The sequence below is a fragment of the Falco biarmicus genome, chromosome 14 (genome assembly GCF_023638135.1).
Source record: "Falco biarmicus isolate bFalBia1 chromosome 14, bFalBia1.pri, whole genome shotgun sequence".
Classification (NCBI taxonomy): Eukaryota; Metazoa; Chordata; class Aves; order Falconiformes; family Falconidae; genus Falco; species Falco biarmicus.
This window is the reverse complement of record NC_079301.1, coordinates 21,264,880-21,281,688: the sequence shown is the minus strand read 5'-3', so window position 1 is coordinate 21,281,688 and position 16,809 is coordinate 21,264,880. Positions and strand designations below refer to the sequence as shown.

Here is a 16,809-nt window from a genome sequence, read left to right as displayed (position 1 = left end):
AAGGGAGCACAGAGCCCCTCCGCAGCTGGACCGCAGCGAGGGACGCTGCCTGCGGCACAGCCGAGCTGGAGCCGGAGGAAGAGCAGCAGCGGGGCTGCGGGATTTTGGCACTGCTCCATCTGGATGGAGAAGGCCAATCCCGAAATTTGGAGCTAGCGGCTCCTGCTCGCCCAGAACAATGCAGAAGCCTTGTTTTTTTGTCCCCTTTGCCAACTCCCCCAGCTGCAGCTGGAGGTGACCCCCCCCAGTGCCGGCTGGGCTACACGCACCCGATTCTCCAAAAGTGGTTTGCTTTGTCCAGGCGGAGCCGCAGTGGTCCCAGCACTGTGCCGAGATGATCCAACCCCCCCAGCTGCTCAGCCTGCCCAGCAGGACCCCAGCGCCCAGCTCACGCTCAGTGCCTCCTACTCGCAAAACATTGGGAGTTTTGTATGGAAAACACTGAACAAACAAAATCCACTGAAGAGCAGAGCTCTGGGGAAGGCCGAAGTTTTCTGGATGGGGTGGAGGGACGGCTTTTCCTCTCTTCACAGTCTTGCACCGGGTGTCCCCTGTGCTCGTAATCAGCTCTTATGCGCCCTTAAGAAGGGAGAAATCCCGCTTCACCTTCCCCTCGGTTTTAGGGGGGATATGTTAGCGTGAGGAGTGGGAGGTGATGGCCAGTTCAGCAGGCCTGTCTTCATATGCCTCCCAATGCCTCCCCAACCCTCCTCTTCTGCACCATTAAGTGTTCTGTAGTGGGATTTGAGTCCCTTTTCACCTGCCTCTCCTTCCCCGCTGCAATTTCTGCCTGGTTTCTCCCACAGAGAGAAATCCCCCAACCTCTGCCAGCCGGGCTGAGCCAGGGCCATTTGCATGGTGAGCTGTAACTGAGAGGCAGCCACTGAGCGAAACCTCCTCGTCCCAGGAGACACCGTTATCCATGTGAGACCTCACTAGCCGAGGGAGACAATACCACCCTTCCCACCGGAGAGCAGCTTGGCTGATTCCCAGCGAGCAGGGTGGGAAATCCTGGATAAAAAGCATGGCCAAAAGGAGCCCCATCTCATGCAGGGGTGTCTTAGCGTCAACAGGGAGCAGATGGGAACCGCAGCATTTGTCTCCACTTATCCACCACATCAGCTTAGCGGCACTACCAAAGCTGGTGTGACCCAGCTGAGATGGCTGGGGCTGGTGCGTGGGCGGCTGGAGACAGGCTGCACAGCCCAGCTGCTTGCCTGGCTCCTGCAGAGGGGCTCTGATGTGGCTTCGTTCTGGAGTAGCTGGAAATCGCCTTTCATGACAGTCATTTGTCTTTGAGCCACTGGGTACAGCAAGCACGTTCTGCTTTCTGCTTGGCTAGCTAGAGAGACGAGCGCGTAATGGAAGAAATGATGTGCTTGTAAATGTTTTCTCCACTTCAAACTGCTCCATTAGATCTGGGCTGCCGTCTCCTTGTTCACTTCGTGAACAGCACTCACTATTTCACAAGTCCTTCTGTGTGTTGGAGTAAGGACCCCGTTCGTGCAGCATCACTTGCCGGGTGAGCTGCCCAAACGTTCCCATCGCCCTCTCCTCCCATGCAGCATTTTGTGGCAGACTTTTGCAGCTGAATGTATTGCACAGGGGTGAAGAAAAAAATCCTTCATCTGGAGAGAAACACAATGGGCTATTTGCACCGCCTAACTTTAGGCTCCTTTCTCAGCTGCTTCTATTGGGAAAACTGGGCTGGCAGTTGGGAAGCAGCTCCTTCCAAGGGCTCTCAGGACTTTCCACCTGTTCTGTAGAGCAGCCATTTTGCTCCCTCCTCGAGTGCAGCCACCAATGTAAGGTACAAATGAGTTCTATTAACTGTCTAATTGAAGCTCCCAGAGGAGCTTAAAGAAGAGCAACTTAATTAACCAGCCTGAAGCCTGGGCAGAAGTGCAATGTTTCCTTCCTAAGTGCCTAATAACCAGCAGGGTTGGTGCCTTCTGCTTTCAAACACTGGGTGCAGAATGTTTTCAGTTAGTCCTTTCAGTGGGAAAAAAATGGATTTCTAGCTAAAAATAACCCACCCTGCCTACCTTAGAAAAATCTTGCTTGCTGTAATTTAAAAACCATTCAAGTTCGGTCAACTTCCCAAGGAGGGCATCTCCTCTATGCAGAAAGCACTGCCCAGCTAGACTTCATTTTCCCAAAGATTTAATGTGCCAGCTGTGAAATGAGGATAATCCTTGCTTTGGCTAGGGAATAAGCTCCTCAAGGTCAGACTGTCTGTGTAGCACCTGTGGTATGCGGGGCCTGGCTCTTGACTCCAGGTTTTGCAGGACCATGGGGGTGAAGGCTCCCTTACCTCTGCGTAACGTAACCACCTCAATGTGGTTTTTTCCCCACTAGGTCTCTGGAAGTTCGTTATTTCACGTACGGGATCCTCTTTGGCTGCGGCAGCTCCTTTGCCTTCCAGCCCTCGCTGGTCATCCTTGGTCACTACTTCAAGCGCCGCCTTGGCTTGGCCAACGGCATCGTGGCCGGTGGCAGCTGCCTCATCTCCGTGCCGCTCCCCTTCTTCCTGAAGATGGTTGGGAAGGCCATTGGGCTGGCGCACACTTTCCAAGTACTCAGTGCCTTAATGCTCATCCAGATATTCTTGTCCCTGACCTATCGGCCCATCCTGCCGCCTTCTTGTGACTCTCAGCACGATGGGCAGGACAAGCTGGGCAGCCGGAGCGTGCGGCAGCAGTGCTGGTCCCAGACACGCAAGTACTTTAACTTGAGGGTTTTCCGGAGAAAGACCTATCGGATTTGGGCCTTTGGGATTGCTACTGCTGTGCTGGGATATCTCGTACCTTACATGAACCTGGTAAGAGCCTTGGCTGGGACTGGAAGGGGAGGGAGGTCCCTTGGCTCGGGGTGGAAGGGTTCCTCCGTGCGAGCGCGGGGGAGGTGGGGAGGTGGAGGCAGGCAGTAGGGACAGAGCCACCAAAAGCTGCGAAGCTAAGAAACTGCTGCAAGCACGTCCTGTAAACAGGACTAGTGGTGGGAGGAGACAGCTTTTTGATGCCTCTGTTGCCCTCTGTGCCAGGGTGGGCAGGGCGGTCGCAGCTCCTGAGGACCAGCATTGCTAGCAGGAGAGGCGGGGGCTGTACGGTCTGGGGCGGGTGGAGGCGGTGTGTGCAGGTCAGCGTGGTGCGGGTGTGGGGGTCACACAACCACCCCAGAGCCATGAGCCCTCTGCGGGAAGCCTTGTGCCTTCTCGGGATATGAGAGGGATTAACTTACTCGATTCACGTCCTTGTGTCCTTCCCTCCATCCTAGGTGAAATACGTGGAGAAGCGATTTCAAGAAACCAAGAAGGACTGGATCCTCCTGGTTTGCCTCGGGGCCATGTCAGGGCTGGGGCGCTTGGTTTCAGGCCGCATTGGTGACTGCATTCCCGGGCTGAAGAAGATTTACCTGCAGGTATGTTGTGTCCAACCCACCGCGTAGCTGCTGGCGGGTGAGGGGACAGCACCCCTAAATCAGTGTCCACACTCTGCTTAATAACTGGCAACCACAGATCACAAATCCTTTACTGACCATTACCTCACACCCTTGTCTGCTGTTAGCGAAGACAATTTATTGTAGAAGGGTTACAGAGATCTCGTTACTCACTTGACCTGAGGTCTCAGTGTTCGTTCAGCAATCCAGCTCTGTGGTCCCAACTCCTCCCAAACTGCTGGACACCCTCTCACCTTCTTGTGGTTTTTGAAAAACAAACTGCTGAAATCTAGCAGCTAATCCAGCAGCTAATCCTTCCTAAAGCTTCTTAAAAGGTTATTTTGAAGGGCCTCTCCGAGACAAGAGCAGAGGATGGATGGCATTGCTGGGTCCAGAGGAGGGGGCAATGTCAGTGACTTGTTCAGCGTCATCTTCATGAGACAATTCCTGCTGCACATCCCCACTCATCCTGCACCCCGCTGACATGCCCACTTTTGTCTCCCCAGGTTGCATCCTTCATGCTGTTGGGCATCCTGTGCATGATGATCCCCCAGTGCCAAGGGTTTGAGGGCGTCATTGTCATCTGCCTCTTCCTCGGCCTTTGTGATGGCTTCTTCACCACCATCATGGCCCCCATTGCCTTCGAGCTGGTGGGGCCCATGCAGGCATCCCAGGCCATAGGGTACCTCATGGGGCTGATGGCTGTGCCCATGACCGCGGGTACGCCGATAGCAGGTTGGTAGCACCGCCGTGCCGGACCTGGAGCCAGCTGTTGGGAGGGAGCAGATGCTTGTAGAGGCTTTCACCCATGGTGGTAATTTGGCATGAGACCAGACATACAGTTTTGAATTTTATGGCTTATCATGTCACGTGGGGGTTTCAAGTACAGAGGTAGCATCAGTCCATACTACGTCCTGTAGCATTTCAGGGCCTTTCTTCAGGCTGATGAAAGATGACCAGCAGGGGAACAGTGAGAGCAACCCAAGATCACATTAACTGAATTCTGTTTGAAGCCGAGCTAAAAATTGGCAGATACCAGTTTTCTAGAAGTCCTTTTAGATATCTGGGGACTAATTGCCAATCGGCGAGTTCAGCCCCTGGACTGTTGAATAAGCTAAAGCTGTATAAGCACCTCTGATCTTTCTGCTTCTGGCAGCAAAATTCAGTTTGACGCCCTTGGGAAGGAACGTGGGGCTTGCAAACGTCTCACTGCGAGGGTTTGCTGGGCACGGGGCTGGCTGAAGGGGCTCGTTCCCTGGCCGTAATCCTCAGGCAAACGTCTGCGCAGCAGAGAACTCAGAGGGATTTTCCAGTGCCAATAAATGGCGATGTGTTATTCTCCAGGGATGCCTGTCTGTGTCAGAACTTGCCGAGCTAACAAGTGCAGAACCTCATTGGTTTTTAAGGGATCGGTTAGTTTGGAACTGGCAGCATGTATTTCTCAGCCGACATCCCCATGCCGATAACGTACCTGTAAACAAAGTGGGGCTTCCAGGTGGAGGCAATCCGCAGAGGAACAGCCCCTGCCTGCTTTTCCTATTGCCTCCTGGCCGGGAAGGCGCTAGGAAAAGCCACCCAAAATGTCTGGTTGTTTAACACTGTCTCAGCCTGCATGTGGGGTTGTTTGAGCTGGGTCTGGTTGTGTCCTGCTCTGGTTAAACACGGAGCATGGCTGAGGCTTTCCTTCTCAGCTTCTTCGCTACACCATGTTGGCTGTTCACATCCTTCAATCCAGGGCATTAAAACTCCAAGGAATGCCATGGAAAAAAAAGATTGTTTTAAAAACCCAAATCTCCGCAATTCTGGTGGTTGAAGCAAGTTGCAGCTCTCACTTAAGGGAGCAGACAAGTCAGACTGACATGTCTATAACCACTGTTGTTCTCTTTCAGGATACCTCAATGATTATTTTGGGAATTACGACGCGGCCTTTTATTTTGCCGGAGTCCCCCCCATCATCGGTGGCTTGGTGCTCTCCGTTGTCCCGCTGGTCCATCAGAGGATGCTGAAGAAGCAGCGCCTGGATTCTGGCAAAGACAAGATGCTGGTCTCGGAGGCAGTGGTGAATGGGGAGCTGCTGCCCGGCTGCCCTGCCTCCGAGGCACACATGTGACGCCTCCCAAGCACACGTGTGACGCCTCCGAAGCACACATGTGACGCCGCTCGCCACACTGTCGCCACCAGCAGCCTCTCCATAGCCCAAGCACAGGCCCTTTTCTAGATGGACCATGATTCTCAATGATCGCAGATGCACTATGTTTGTAAAGGAAAAAAACAAACAACAAAAAGTTCTTCTAGTTAAAGGCTTTTAACTAGCAGAAACGCTCTTTTTCAGGACAGTTTTGATTTCAAAGCCACCTTTTTTTTTTCCTCTAACCCATTTTTCTAAGGAGAACTCTCACCAGGATTCAAACTTGATCGATCTCCTGCTCCTCTCCCCAGTTTTCTATACATCACGACAGAGGTTTACAGCTAATTAATGCCTTTCTGAAGCAGGTGGAGCTTGTTGCACCTTGCAGCTGTCGGTCCTTCTCCTCCGGTGTCATGTCCAAGCCAGGCAGCCACCTTCCCGTCCAGCACCAGAGGCTGTTTGGGAGCCAGCAGCTCTGAAGGAGGAAACACTGCTTTAGTCCGATGCACAAACCAAATAAATGGTCGGCGAGTCCCACTTTAATCTTCTCTCCTCTTTTTCTGCTGCTCTCCCACACACCCAGGGAGCTGCAGCTGGGACGATGGGGAGCTCATCCAGCTCGGGGGCTGCCACCCTCATCAGACGGAGCCACGTGGGAGCATCCTTCTGCAAAACATGCCTTAAAAATGCCTGGACAAGACCAGCAGGTCCCTTGGCCACTTGCTGCCTCCGTTTTTTCATCCAGCAACTAGCGATTGGGCTCCTGAGGTACAAAGGAGAGGGGCAGCTCCCAGCGCAGCCCACAGCGGCTGGCTCTGCAAGGTGAAAACCGTGGCCAAGCCGATGAGTCGGGCGTTTGGGAGGCATCAGGGCACGCAGCGCTGGGACAGAGCCCCACGTGGCATCGTTCTCTCCGTGCTGGGCAGTGGCTTCGCTGCTGGGCGTAGGGGCACCCGCAGGTGCAGGGATGCAGCTGGCTCAGGGCACAGGGTGTCACCGCTCTTTTGCGGGGCCAGTTGTGTATTATGCAGCAATAACCACGAGTCAGTATTGGCGGGGGAAGCCCAGCGTTTCCAGAAGGTTTAAAAGCCCCGGCAGTGTTTAACTTGTAGCTTGTGCGTTGCTGTGCAGGGTCAGTGCCATGCCTGGGGGGAAAGAGCTCAAGAAAATCACCCAGCCCGTGGGTACCCACCACACAGAGTGAAGGCAGAGCTCAGCCTTGTGTAGAAATTAATCATCTCCAGGCTAATGAGCGTGGCATCGCTAATGAGCATGGCACAGAGCAAGGGAAGTCCTCCTGCCCCGGTGGGTCCCCGAACGAGGTGCCGGCTGGGACCGGGGTACCTTTTCCTGGGAGTAACAACCCAGGAGAGAGCAAGAAACAAAGCTCACATTCATCCTGGCTGCAAAACCATCTTTCATTGGGTTTTCATTTTTAATTCACCTACCATTAAAAAATGAGTAGCCTAAAGAGGGACGTGTGCCATGGGAATCATCCCTTGGTCCCCAGGCAAGTGTGGGGGTTTGTAACACCGAGACAAATCTTTGCTGTGGAAACTTGGTTTCAGTGGCGGCCCCCTCCCGCGGGCAGCAGCGGGACCGTTGTAAATAGGCTCAGGATCCTGCATGCCCCTCTGGCCCTGTTTGTAATCTGTGTTGGCTAATGCATTGTAAGGTCTTGTGGTCTTGTGGCCCTTCTGTCCCCGTATGAGCCAGAAGTTTAACTGGTGTGTTGTGACGTGTCTGTTTATGACTATAAAATGAGATGTCCCGTCATCTCTTTCTTCGATACACTTTCCTGTGACTGTTATTACCCTTCGTTGGCCGTATTGCATCATCTGCTGCGGCTCTGCTGCCCCGGGGCTCGGTTTAGGGCATGCATACACCCATACATTGTGGGGAGCCGAACCACAGAGCCCTGGCTCCAGCTGCGGTGGGATCTGCCAGGCTTAGCCTAGGGCAGGGCATTAAAGTGACGCTTTTCAGGTGGGAGTGTTGGCAGTGAGGCATCTTCAAAGTCACCTGACAGCTGAAGGGAAGAAATGTATTGCTTCGTAACTTCTTTTGTGAGTTTTGGGGCTTTTATTACATCGGGGGTTCTTTAAATCATGTTTTTGACCTTAATGTCCCCCGAAGGAGAGATTATGAGGGATTTAAATTCAAGAAGTAGCTTCTTCAGAGCAGCAAGAGGACCAGCAGAGCTGCCTCAAATCCATGTCTGGCCTGAGCGAGTGGCTGCATGGCAGAGCCCTCTGATGACTGCACCCAGCTTTGCACAAGACTTCGTTGCGGTAAAACCTCTCTGGCTCATTAGGCAATTTTTGGTTCTAATCCCAAATTTCTACAGATTTCCACTTGCCTTAAATGCTGCACCTGCCTGCAGAGGTCTTTGCCCTGGGAGGAGCCTGCATCCAGTGCAATGGATATTTAATGCTGCAGTGGCATCAGCCCAGCTCTGTGCCAGCCAGGAGCCAGTGCTCTTCCCAGGGGGGATGGTGGTGCCCACATCTGTCCCCCCTGAGTTTTGGTCTTTGCCCTCAGCTTTTATTATCAACTGTCTAGGAGATTTCGAGTGACGAGGTGCATTCAGGGCCACCCGAGTTTGGTTGAAGGAATCCATCCTTCATCCTATCCTGATCCAATGTCTGGTACCAGCCTCCCCAACCCACTCTCAGCATCTTTTGTCTGGTTGAGATCCTGCCCTTGGTCAAGACGAGGGCAGATCCTGCTGGGGGGAAGGCGTGTTTGAGCAACAGCAATGAAAGGTTCACCTCATCTGCAAACACAGATGGGAACAGGAAGGGCAAAGGTTGGAGCAGTCTGTCAACATGAAGAGGAGTATTTTGGGGGTTGTTTGTCAGCTAAATGCTGCTGATCTGTGTGTGGTTTGTCCCTTGAGTATCAGGCAGCTTGCAAGAATTTTTGCAGACTTGTGGCATGGCATGTGGGAGGTGGGATTGTGGTGATCTATAAACAGGGAGAACTTGCACTGGTCTCCAAAACATGCTTTTAGCCTGTTGTAGTCTGGTGCTATGACACCACATAGGTCCCTACCTGTTGTGAAAAAAAGCTTCATCCCCAAGCCCCTCCTGCTTCTTCCCATCAGGGTTCGCTCCTCCTGGCCCAGCACATCCATGTCCTCCTCTGGGCAGGCAAGGGCTGAGCAGGGGGCAGCGTTAATGGCAAAAACTACCTTTTACTCAGATTTCTAATTAAAAACCCAAAAATTCTCCCTCTGCTGCAAGTGCTGGGCTGTGATTCCTGCCCTGCTCCCTTGCTCCGGCAGGGGAAGGTGGAGCCTGACACTCCAGGCTTGGCCAGTTTTGGGAGCCAGCGAGGGCACTGGAGTGGGTTGAGTCCCTCGGGTGGGAAGGGGGTGGAAGGGGTTGGGGAGGGCCCAGCTTTGCCCCATGCCCGGGGTGTTTGGAGAGCTGCAGGCGTGCGCGTAGCCTTATGTAAGTGTACAGCAAGCAGGGGACGTGTCCCAGCAGCGCCCTGCTTGGGGCTTGGCTGGGGCTGCCTCTCTAGATCTTTAGCTTGAGGGTGTCCAAAACCAAGTTGTTGTCTTTTCTTCTTTTTTCTTTTTCTTTTTTTTTTTTTTTTTTTTTTTCCCTGCTGCAGAGTGAGGCGCTGGGTTTAACTCCTCTCGCTCTGGCTGTGGGATGGAGTGGGACAGCCCAGCCGAGCTGGGGGGGCGGTTGTCCCAGTGACAGGAAGGCTAGCAGAGCAGCAGCTGCGGGAGCTGCCCGGGAAGTGCCATGATTCATGGCTTAGAGCTTTTGTGAGTTGTGAAACCAAGCTGGAACAATCTGCGGGAGCTGCTTCATTGCAGCGTGCCCTGCCCTGAGGTCCTGCAGCCAGGGCAGTGCACGCTTCGAAGTCGCATAGCTTAAATTCAACAAATTCCGGGCACTCATGGAACGTTTCCCAACATTTCCCCGCTGTGGAAGCCGTGGGAAGGCCACAACCTAATTGCCATCAAAGCTTGAGGGCTTCTGCAGGTGTGGTGCGGTACCGTGGGATTTGGGGACCCCCAGTTTCAAGACATTTTGGCTCTGCCTCCCACCACGGTGGTAGTCTGGGGCTGCCAGTTTGGCTGCGCTGGCAGTCAAGGAGCTCTGTAACCCTCCAGGCTGAGCTGCCTGGGCCAGAGGAGCCAGGACAGGGAGGTGGCCTGCAGCTGGGCAAGGACATTCCTGCTCTCCCATGCATGACAGTGCCACAGGGACATTTTACACGGCAATAGAGGGTCTCTTTTGGCGTTGGTACGTTGGTGCTAAGAGCGATTTGCTCTGGGCAGTCTGATTTGGTGCTGAGGATCACATCTACGCTTGCTTAGATCATTCTGGTTCAGCATCTCAGGAGGCTTAGGGTGGATCTTAACCCTGGCTGACATCTGCATCTATAGGTGGCCACGCCATCCTCAGAGTAACAACCTGAATAAAAGTGAACTTGGCCCAAACCCTCTGGATGCAGAGGGGGACAGACCGAACCAAGACCCTTGCCGTCCCTCCGTCCTTCACTGCAAACTGTTACCAGCTTTCACATGCCTCTGTCCCCAACAGTTTTGTTTTGGGGGTTACCTTGGTTATTTTAGCTTCAATAATTTTCGTGCTGGCAGTTTGCTTCTCCTTATCCAGCTGGAAGCAGACAACTGGAATGACTTTGAACGCCCCAGCTCCTTTGCCAAGGCAAGTGGGGCAGCCCCCTCCCGCTGCCAGAGCTGCTGCCTTTCTGCCACAAAAACCTGCACTCGGGCAGCTCTTTTGGGTGCTTTTGCTTAAATCTCAGCTGCCCTTGTAACTTGTGGGGAGAAGGATGTGACTGACCAGTGCTCCTGAAATACTCCTCCAATGTTCTCTGTGTAATGCCGGGTGGGAATGGAGCTGGCGCTGTAGAGGGGCTCCACCAGCAAGCAACGGAATAAAGCTGTTCCCTTTCTTTTCGAGAGCCCTTGGAAGGAAAGCAGCCGTGGGGATGGATGGAGCTGCCATCCCTGCGCAGCTCTGAGTGGGCTTTGCAGCTGAGCCCTGGGGGTGGCTGCAGGGGTGACCTTCCCCATGGCCAAGGGGCGAGCATCGCTCCGGGCGCTGTATCAGCTTGGCACAGCAGCTCTGCAGACTTTAGTCCTGGTGACAGCGAGGTTATTGCTGGGCTTTGGCGGGCTTATCCTGCACAACCCCTTTTGTGGGTGTTTTGCTGTTTTATTTTTGCAGATGTTGCAATGCCCTTAGTGCTCCCACCAAGGACGGACGCTGCGAGCGGCTCTGCATCTCCTCTCCCACCACAGCCCTGCCACCGTGGTGGCAGAACACCAGCACCGCCGACCGCAGGAGCGGGGCTGGGGTCCCCGCTCCCGGCAGGGGCAAGGCAGGAGAGGAAAGACACAGTCCCTCCCATTTTCTGCAAAACATGGCTTTGGAAGGAGGTTTTGTACCTCTAAAGTTTCTCCTTTTTTTGTAACATACTTCCCAACACTCACCCTGCGTCCACCTCCAACTGGCAAGGCAAGTGTAGCTCTTAACTGTAGCATTAGAGGCAAGACTTAGTGTCTATTTTACTAAGGAATGAAGCTTTTTTTTTTTCTTCTTTTTTGTACATTTTTAATTGTGGCGTGTAATACAAGTTGTTTACTGGAGCAGGTTTTTGTGTAGCCTTGATGCTCTGCTTCTAGCTGGTGATGGCCAGATTGCCTGAATGCACTTGGGTTCCATTCAAATCATTTTGGGAAAGAACACGACTTCTCGAGGCCTGAACTTTCCCAGCATATCCCATTTCAGCCATTTGAACCTGTTCAAGCCAGAGACAGGACTTTTCTGGGGAGGCTGAGGGCAATTAGGAAATTACCCCGTGCTCCCTCCCCTGCCCTGAAATCCAGCAGGACGAAGCCAAATATTTGCTTTCGGATGGGTGGATTTTAGAGCTGATTCCACATAAGAGCACCGAGGTGGAGGCTTGAATGCTGGCCGTTTCGGGTAACCCAGGAGACGGCTTTTTTTAAAGCAAGACCTCCAAGCCTGCTGCCATCACCCCCCAGTCAGTGGATCCCGATGCCGGTCAGTGGATCCCGATGCCGTGCCTTTCCCCAGCCCTGCTGCTGTCCGGGGCTGTCCTGGGCGGCATCAGCTCCAGCACCGATGGAAAAAATCCTGCCCACGGGTTTCCAGGGCAGGACGCATTGCTTTGCCCTGCCGATGTGCTGGTGATGCTCACCCTCGTGGTGTCTGTACCTACTAGAAAGACTCAGCAGAAGGCTGCAAGCACCATCAGTAGCTTTGCAACCCCATTTTTGGTTTTTTCCCTGTGCTCCCAGCTCTGACTCAGCAGGAGCTGTGCATGGCTCCGCACTGGGTCCTGTGAAGTGCCCGGGGCTGCTGGGCGCCCTGGGCAGACCAGCAGAGCCAGCAGCCACTCAATTCGATGCAAAAGTCAGACCCTGAAGTCTAAAATTATTCCTTTTATTTTTTTTTTTTTTGACATCTGCTCCTTGTAAGCGATTTATATTCCCTTAAAATTTTGTATCTGGAAGTAAAGTATTTGAATGTGTGTCTTAAAAGTATGACTATCCTTTCAAAATGTGAATTTCTGATTGTTGGTATACAAAAACAAAAACCTACCCCATATTAGCACATTTTTGTAATTAATGTTTTATGAATGTTGTTTAAAAAAATTGTGTAGAATAAAACCAGTTTAAAAAGAAAAGAGGTTGGTGCTGTGTCTCACCAGGTTTCCTCTCCCCGTGGTGCGTTGTGGGCACTGGCCCCCCGGCAGCTTCCCGGCTGCTGCCAACCCTCTGCTGGGTGCCTGCCCAGGGTGTCGAAGGAAAAGGGGCCAGAGAAGTGGCAGTTTAACGTGGGAATTATTTGTATCAAGTCTTTCATATACCTTGAGGAAAGACTTTGCCGAGGTCCTGGTGCCTGACTGGGGGGAAGAGCTTTCTGATGCCATGCAGAAGGGTGAGAGGAGGTAGAGGGTGGTCCTTGTCCCACTCAAGACATTGAAAACTGAAAATCATAAAGAAAGAAACCCCTGAGAGCATGCTGGTGACCAAAGTGGTGTCAGCGGTCGGGGTGAGCCCCCAGCGACCTGGACAGGTTTCCTTTCCGCTCCCCTGGGCACAGCTTTGGGGCTGGCTTTTATCAGCCGGCATCTTCGGGGGGGCTGTGGCTCACCGGCGTCTCTGCCCCACAGGGGCTCTCACACAGGGACAGCACCAGGGCTGGGTGGGTTTTGTAAACTTATTATTGTTAGTATTATTTCTTCCTTTTGGCAGCAGTTTGGGGGCACGGTGAGGCCTTCCGGGTATTAGTGCTGGTCACGGGAGAGCTAATCTCTTTTTGTCAATAAGAGCAGTTATGGGGGGGTTGAGGGCGGGAGAGAACAGGGATGATTATTTGTAAGTGAGGTTATGGTGGCTGTGAGACACTGAAAACAAGGCTTTTACCAAGGGCTTTATATTAATGATTTGTTTATGCTCCACGCTTTAATTGACATTAGATGAAAGCTGACATATGCATTAGTTTTATATAGCTCGGGCTTTTTTTTTCTCTAATGTGCATCTCAACCCTTTTTCAAGTTGAGGATATTTACTACAAATAGTATTTAAAAAAAAAACAAAAAACAACAAAAACCCACCAGGAGATAAGAGATGGTAAATAGAGATTCAAAGGGAATGAGGCTACAGCAAGGGTTTCCTCTGGAGGACTTCGTGCGGTGCGTGCAGGGACAGAGCAGGAGCGGCAACGCTGCAGCCCCATGCCGAGAGCAGAAAGCACCGTGCAGACACCTGGGGCTGCACAGCCCTTCATTTACAGGTAACAGAAAAAGCAATGCTCGCCTGGTATTACAACAATCTTCTTGGGATGGCTGCAAACTTGGGAGGGGACTTGGGAGGGTGTGATAAAAGGGGGCTGCACGCCCACGAGGGCACCCGAGAGGCAGTGGGGGGGAAGCCCCTGCCTGGCTGCTCCCAGCACCCCCAGGAGCATCAGCTCACCGTGGCCCATCTCCACATAAATAAATCCGTACATCTATATCTCTCTCCATAGGTGTGTTTGTGCATATGCCCGCTGGGAATCCCCGCTCAGCCCTGCTGCTGGCTGAGCCTGGGGCACGGAGCAGCAGCCGCCCTCTGCCAGGCTGCTGGATCCAGCCCGAATACACGGAAAGCTGAAAAAGTGAGGGGAAAAAAAAAAAAGGATTTTGGATCAGAGAAAAACCCTGAGTTTTTTGAATAGAAAGGCTGTAAACTAGAAAAGACCAAACCCAACAACAACAACAAAAAATAATGAGGTTTTCATTACTGTAACGCAATAGTTAAGTATTTCTATATATAGTCATACATTAAAATTGAAATACTATGGATTAAAACAAGCTGATTATATATGTTTACATTTGCACTTACAAAATGCAAAATTCATGCTTTATATATTAAATATGAACCACATGTCAACGTTTTATATTAGTTTGGAAGTTATAAATTGAATATGGTTTTAGATATGTATATATGAATGACATATATGATATCTATAGTTGAATTTAGTCATTTTTTTAATTTATATATCTACACACACATACATATGTGTGCGTTGGGTGAGGCTGACCGCCTGCAAGGGTTACCGGGCGCTTGGAGGCCACGGGTGCATGCTGTGCCCAGCCGCTCTGCCGCTCCTCTCCCCACGGCTCTGGGCTGGGCTTGTTTTTTAAATTGTCTTCTTCTCCATCTGTTTTCTTTTTGCAGGACTTAAGCACTATAATCCTTAAAAAAAAACACCAACCAGTCAACAAACCCCATCTGCAATTTCCTTTGAAGGACTTGAAGGACGCACGGATGAGTGGCAGCTTTTTTTCTTCACCATCTCCAAATGCAAAGTTTTCCTAGAGCCATTGCTTTGCTGCCATTAATTAAAGCAATAATTGGGAAAAGATCCCTTCCCAGGGCTGTTCAGCTGCACCCAGGCTTGGCAGGGCTGCTGGGGGGGCTGTGGCTCAGGCAGCTGCGGGGGGCACCGGGCTGGGGCGTCATGGGACCCTGTGCCCTGAGCGTGGGGTGTGGGGGCTGGGATGTGTCACCCAAGGGGGAAGGAGCCCACGCAGGGTGCAGTGGGGGGCTGAGCGCTGAGGTGAGCTCAGGATGTGCTCCTTTCCTTCGGGCTGGATTGTGGGGGCTTTTTTTATTGCAATATGGGAAACCGCTTTAATACTGGCAGCAGGGCAAAGCAAGGGAGGAAATGATACATATGCTTAGATCTAAGGCAAATACAGCACAGGGGAGAGGGGGAAAAGAGAGCAGTAGAGCTGTGTGGCTGGGAGGGAGGGGAGAGCCCAGGTTCCCTGTGGTGCCACCGACACTGACCATGCAGCATCCCTGCGGTGGGAGGCAGCCCGAGCCCACCCGACGGTGCGGGAACGGAGAAACCCGTTGGGCTGCAAGAAGCGCTAATTGCTTTTGGACCCGCTTGCTCGTGCATGCTTTATCCTGGCCGAGGCTTGGGGGTATGCTTTTTTAATGCTCTTTTTTTTTTTTTTTTTTTTTTTTTGGCACAAGAGCTGCACTAAACAAGTCTCTCCCAATCACCTGCAGCCCCAGTCGATCCCACACTGGAAACACAAGCAGTGTTCGTGGGCTTTTTCGGCAGGGTTGTGTAAACAGCTCCTCCCAGGGCTGCGGGGTGGGGTACGAGCGGGGCCCTGTGCCTGTGTCCCCCGCCGCCCTCGCAGGCTCCAGCTATTGTTCTGCCTTGCACCTCTTCCGCCCAGGATTGGGATTTTATGGTTATAAATCTGTTGTCATCTCATCTGGAGAATTGTTCAGCCCCGGCATACGTGGCCAACACAGCATCGCCTCCATCAGCACCTGTGAGCCACCCGCTCGCCCCCCAGGGCCCTGGACCGTGGTCCCCAGGGCTCTCCTGGACCCGCTCTGCATCCTCACAACCAGACCCCCAGGGTCCTGTGCTTTTGCTCCCACCAGTATTCTTCTTCCACCTGTGCTGATGTTTTTACCAGTCCCACTGAGACAAGCACAGTTCAAAAGCCTTCTCTTTTTTTACCCTTCCTTAGTTTTCCTTCAGTTTAATTCACCTCTTTTCCTTTCCTTCCTCTGTCCTTCATCCCTTTCCATCATTTCCCAGCACTTGTCTTTCCCTCCTGGCCACGCCGCACACACGGGGCAGATTGGCCCAGCAGCACCAGCAGCACCAGCAGCACTGCCCAGATGCCAGCCAACAGTTCGCAGCGTCCCCCCCTCCACACAAGGATTTCAGTTTATTTAGATTTATCTTTACAAATTAAAACAAGACCACCCCAAAGGTGCCAGTAGCAAAGCCCGAGTCATTCTCCAATTTATTTAGGATTTATTTAGTTTATTTAGAAGTCAGCAGCACCTACAGAGATTAAACTACTTCCACTGCACATTTTCCTGCCTTTCACCTGCCTGGCGCTGCCCCCCCCCCCCCCCCCCCCCCCCCCCCCCCCCCGCCTTGGCTGGCAGCGAGTGATGCTCAGGGCAGGCACGCAGCAGTCCCACCTGCCTTCATACCTTGGCAGAGATCCCTGCTCTGGGGTCAGGAGATGAACCCTGTGGGCTCCTGAAATAGCTTCGTTTCAAGAGCTTTCACACCCATCATGCCCTCCGGCAGCAGCAAAACCACCAGCCAGCCCGCGGGCAAGGTCTGGCTTTGCAGATGCAGGGCAAAACGTGGGGTTTCGGTCTGGGGCGGTGTCGTCAGGGCCGTTTCAGTGCTGTGGAAGGAAAGACTAGAGCGGGTATTAAAGCCAAGAAACCAAGCCAGGCACTTTGTGCTTCGTGGCATTTCATACGGGACCCAGCCCAGCAAGCAGAGCCACCGCTCCAGAGCAAAGCAGCACCGGCCTCAAACTTTCAGCCTGGAGAAATCACATTCTGCAAGGCCATTCCAAGAAATCAAAGCAGTACAAAAAAAAAAAATAAAAAATCATTGCTGCTAGTACCCAGGAGCCTGGCTGGCTCTGCTCCTGGCACTGCACGAGGCATCGCTCTGCCGGAGCCACCGGGAACCCACCGCAGCCCCCATCCCGCTCCCACCGCACTGGCACAGGGATGCTGCCTTATAAGCTTTTTCCATGAAAATCCGAGACCCTGCTGGCGTAGGGTGCCAAAACTCAAGAAACCCTCCGCAAATACGGGATGACTCCTATTTTCTGAAGTAATCATTGCTGAGGGGACTTGACGCCTGGATTTTCACATGCTTGGCTTAACAGGG

At 52.6% G+C, this 16,809-nt stretch overlaps 1 protein-coding gene across 2 annotated transcripts in view; it reads left to right on the top strand.

Annotated features, from left to right (window-relative positions):
• SLC16A2 (solute carrier family 16 member 2) overlaps nucleotides 1-14,448 on the top strand; it is a 43,109-nt gene extending 28,661 nt beyond the window's left edge. The window contains exons 3-8 of one of the 2 annotated variants that reach the window (XM_056360176.1): nucleotides 2,359-2,821; nucleotides 3,277-3,420; nucleotides 3,945-4,173; nucleotides 5,328-13,380; nucleotides 13,615-13,743; nucleotides 14,307-14,448. In XM_056360176.1, coding sequence (XP_056216151.1) covers nucleotides 2,359-2,821; nucleotides 3,277-3,420; nucleotides 3,945-4,173; nucleotides 5,328-5,548 — 1,057 coding nt within the window. In that variant the 3' untranslated portion in view covers nucleotides 5,549-13,380; nucleotides 13,615-13,743; nucleotides 14,307-14,448. The remainder of the gene's footprint in view (nucleotides 1-2,358; nucleotides 2,822-3,276; nucleotides 3,421-3,944; nucleotides 4,174-5,327; nucleotides 13,381-13,614; nucleotides 13,744-14,306) is intronic. The other variant, XM_056360177.1, reaches the window with a different exon arrangement.
• Nucleotides 14,449-16,809: the final 2,361 nt, after the last annotated feature.